Source organism: Hyperoodon ampullatus, assembly GCF_949752795.1.
Source record: "Hyperoodon ampullatus genome assembly, chromosome: 1".
NCBI classification, from domain to species: Eukaryota; Metazoa; Chordata; class Mammalia; order Artiodactyla; family Ziphiidae; genus Hyperoodon; species Hyperoodon ampullatus.
The window spans coordinates 221,952,503-221,955,426 of record NC_136914.1 but is presented as its reverse complement, the minus strand read 5'-3'; the positions used below and the strand labels follow the sequence as shown (position 1 = coordinate 221,955,426).

The following is a 2,924-nucleotide window of genomic DNA, read 5'->3' as shown; positions in this document are numbered from 1 at the left end:
TTCCATAGTGGCTGTACCAACTTAACATTCCCACCAACAGTGCAAGAGGGTTCCCTTTTCTCTGCTCCCTCTCCAGCATTTGTTATTTGTAGACTTTTTAATGATGGCCATTCTGACTGGTGGGACGTGGTACCTCATAGTTTTGATTTGCATTTCTCTAATAATTAGTGATGTTGAGCATCTTTTCCTGTGCCTACTGGCCATCTGTATGTCTTCTTTGGAGAAATGTTTATTAAGGTCTTCTGCCCATTTTTCGACTGGGTTGTTTGTGTTTTTGTTGCTGAGTTGTATGAGCTATTTGTATATTTTGGAGATTAAGCCCTTGTCTGTCACGTCATTCGCAAATATTTTCTCCCATTCCGTAGGTTGTCTTTTCATTTTTTTAAAAATGGTTTCCTTTGCTGTGAAAAAGCTTGTAAGTTTGATTAGGTCCCATTTGTTTATTTTTGTTTTTATTTCTATTGCCTTGGGAGACTGACATAAGAAAACATTGGTACGATTTATGTCAGAGAATGTTTTGCCTATGCTCTCTTCTAGGAGTTTTATGTCTTCTGTTTAAGTCTTTAGGCCATTTTGAGTTTATTTTTGTGCATGGTGTGAGGGTGTGTTCTAACTTCATTGATTTACGTGCAGCTGTCCAACTTTCCCAGCACCACTTGTAAAGAGACTTTTTTTCCATTTAATATTCTTGCCTCCTTTGTTGAAGATTAATTGACTGTAGGTGTGTGGGTTTATTTCTGGGCTCTCTGTTCTGTTCCATTGATCCGTATGCCTATTTTTGGACCAATACCACAATGTTTTGATTTTTCTTTTTAAGGTCTCAGCTCAAGTTTAATAAAACTACAAAAGACCAAAAGTGATACCCTACTACTATACACATCAGTTTGCTTGCCCCATAATACAGCTCAGGCCATTCCCTCCAGAGGAAGAAAGCCTGGCTTCCCCAACCCCTGCAGGAAAGGCCTGTCCAGTCCCACACCACATCTTGGCTGAGTGCAAGGTCTTGTGTCTTAAGCATGACAATAGTACAAAAGAGGTTTTGCTCTCATGGCCACCTACTGCAGCCTGGCCCTAAAATGGCCCAGTGCTCACTTCTGCTTAGAGAAATAGTCTTGGCTCTTCTGGACATGAGGCTTGATGGTATCACTGCCAGGCTTCCAGCCAGCTGGGCACACTTCCCCATGTTTGTCAGTAAACTGGAAGGCCTGAACTAGTCTCAGGGTCTCATCCACAGAACAGCCAACAGGAAGGTCATTTATGGTGATCTGTCGAAGGATACGTTTATCATCAATAATAAAAAGGCCCCTAAATGAGATGCCTTCATCAGCCTTTAAGACCCCATAGTCTAGGCTTCCCTGGTGGTGCAGTGGTTAAGAATCCGCCTGCCAAAGCAAGGGACACGGGTTCGAGCCCTGGCCCGGGAAGATCCCACATGCCGCAGAGCAACTAAGCCCGTGTGCCACAACTACTGAGCCTGAGCTCTAGAGTCCACAAGCCACAACTACTGAGCCCACGTGCCCCAACTGCTGAAGCCTGTGTGCCTAGAGCCCCTGCTCTGCAACAAGAGAAGCCACGACAATGAGAAGCCCGCGTACTGCAACAAAGAGTAGCCCCCGCTCGCCGCAACTAGAGAAAGCCCGCGCACAGCAATGAAGACCCAACACAGCCATACACAAATAAATAAATAAAGTTATTTAAAAAAAAAAAGATCCCATAGTTCGGAGCAATGGTGCACTTGGGGTCTGATATCAAGGGAATTTTCATGGGTCCCAGTCCTCCTTGTTTCTTGGGTGTGTTGATCCATGCCAGGTGACAGAAGTGAGAATCCACAGAAGCACCAATCACTTGGAAGTTGAGTTTCTTAAATTCTTCTGCCCTATCATTGAAAGCAATGATCTCTGTGGGGCACACAAAGGTGAAGTCAAGAGGGTAAAAGAAGAACACAACATATTTTCCTTTGTAGTCAGATAGGCCGATATCTTTGAACTGACCATCTGGCATTACAGCAGTTGCTTTGAACTGGGGGGCACGGTGCCCAATTCTGACATTTCCTGAAGACATATTGCTGTCAGCATTTCTCACAGACAAACCGCAGAGGACAGTCAGGAAGGAGACACACCACTGTTTTGATTTCTGTAGCTTTGTGGTATTGTCTGAAGTCTGGGAGATTTATGACTCCTGCTTTGTTTGTTTTTTCTCAGGCTTGCTCTAGCCCTTCTGGGTCTTTTCTGGTTCCATGTAAAGTTTTGAATTATTTGTTCTAGTTCTGTGAAAAATGTCATGAGTAATTTGATAGGGATTGCATTAAATCTGTAGATTGATTGGGTAGTGTTGCCATTTTAACAATATTAATTCTTCCAATCCAAGAGCATGGGATATCTTTTCATTTCTTTGAATCCTCTTTTATTTCCTTTATTAACATTTTATAATTCTCAGTGTATAAGTCTTTCACTTCCTTGGTCAGGTTTATTCCTAGGTATCTAAAAAAATTTTTTTTGGTGTGATTTTAAAAGATATTGTTTTTACATTCCCTTTCTGATATTTCATTGTTAGTGTAAAGGATGCAACCGATTTCTGAATGTTAATCTTGTATCCTACTACTTTGCTGAATTCATTTATTAGATCTAGTAGCTTTTGTGTGGAGTCCTTAGGGTTTTCTATACATAGTATCCTGTCATCTGCATATAGTGACAATTTTACCTCTTCCCTTCCAGTTTGGATACCTTTTATTTCTTTTTCTTGTCTGATTGCTGAGGCTAGGACTTCCAATACTATGTTGAAGAGAAGTGGTGAGAGTGGGCATCCTTGTCTTGTTCCAGATTTTAGTGGGGAGCCTTTCATTCTTACTCTAGACTTGGCTATGAACTTGCTTTGGCCAATGTAACATCTGCAAACGTGCTGCAGGTAGAAACTTGAGGAGCCTA

The 2,924-nt window shown here is 41.9% G+C and overlaps 1 protein-coding gene across 2 annotated transcripts; it reads right to left on the bottom strand.

Moving 5' to 3' along the window:
* Window positions 1-1,088: 1,088 nt before the first annotated feature.
* LOC307062216 (peroxiredoxin-1-like) lies at window positions 1,089-2,061 on the bottom strand (the record flags this gene model as incomplete). Of its 2 annotated transcripts, none has more annotated exons than XM_079717813.1 (2): window positions 1,089-1,355; window positions 1,729-2,061. In XM_079717813.1, 2 exons carry the CDS (start codon window positions 2,059-2,061, stop codon window positions 1,089-1,091), a joined length of 600 nt encoding a protein of 199 aa, XP_079573939.1. The 2 variants fall into 2 exon arrangements, with proteins under 2 accessions (XP_079573939.1, XP_079573940.1); XM_079717814.1 differs by having other exon boundaries at window positions 1,089-1,350; window positions 1,736-2,061.
* Window positions 2,062-2,924: the final 863 nt, after the last annotated feature.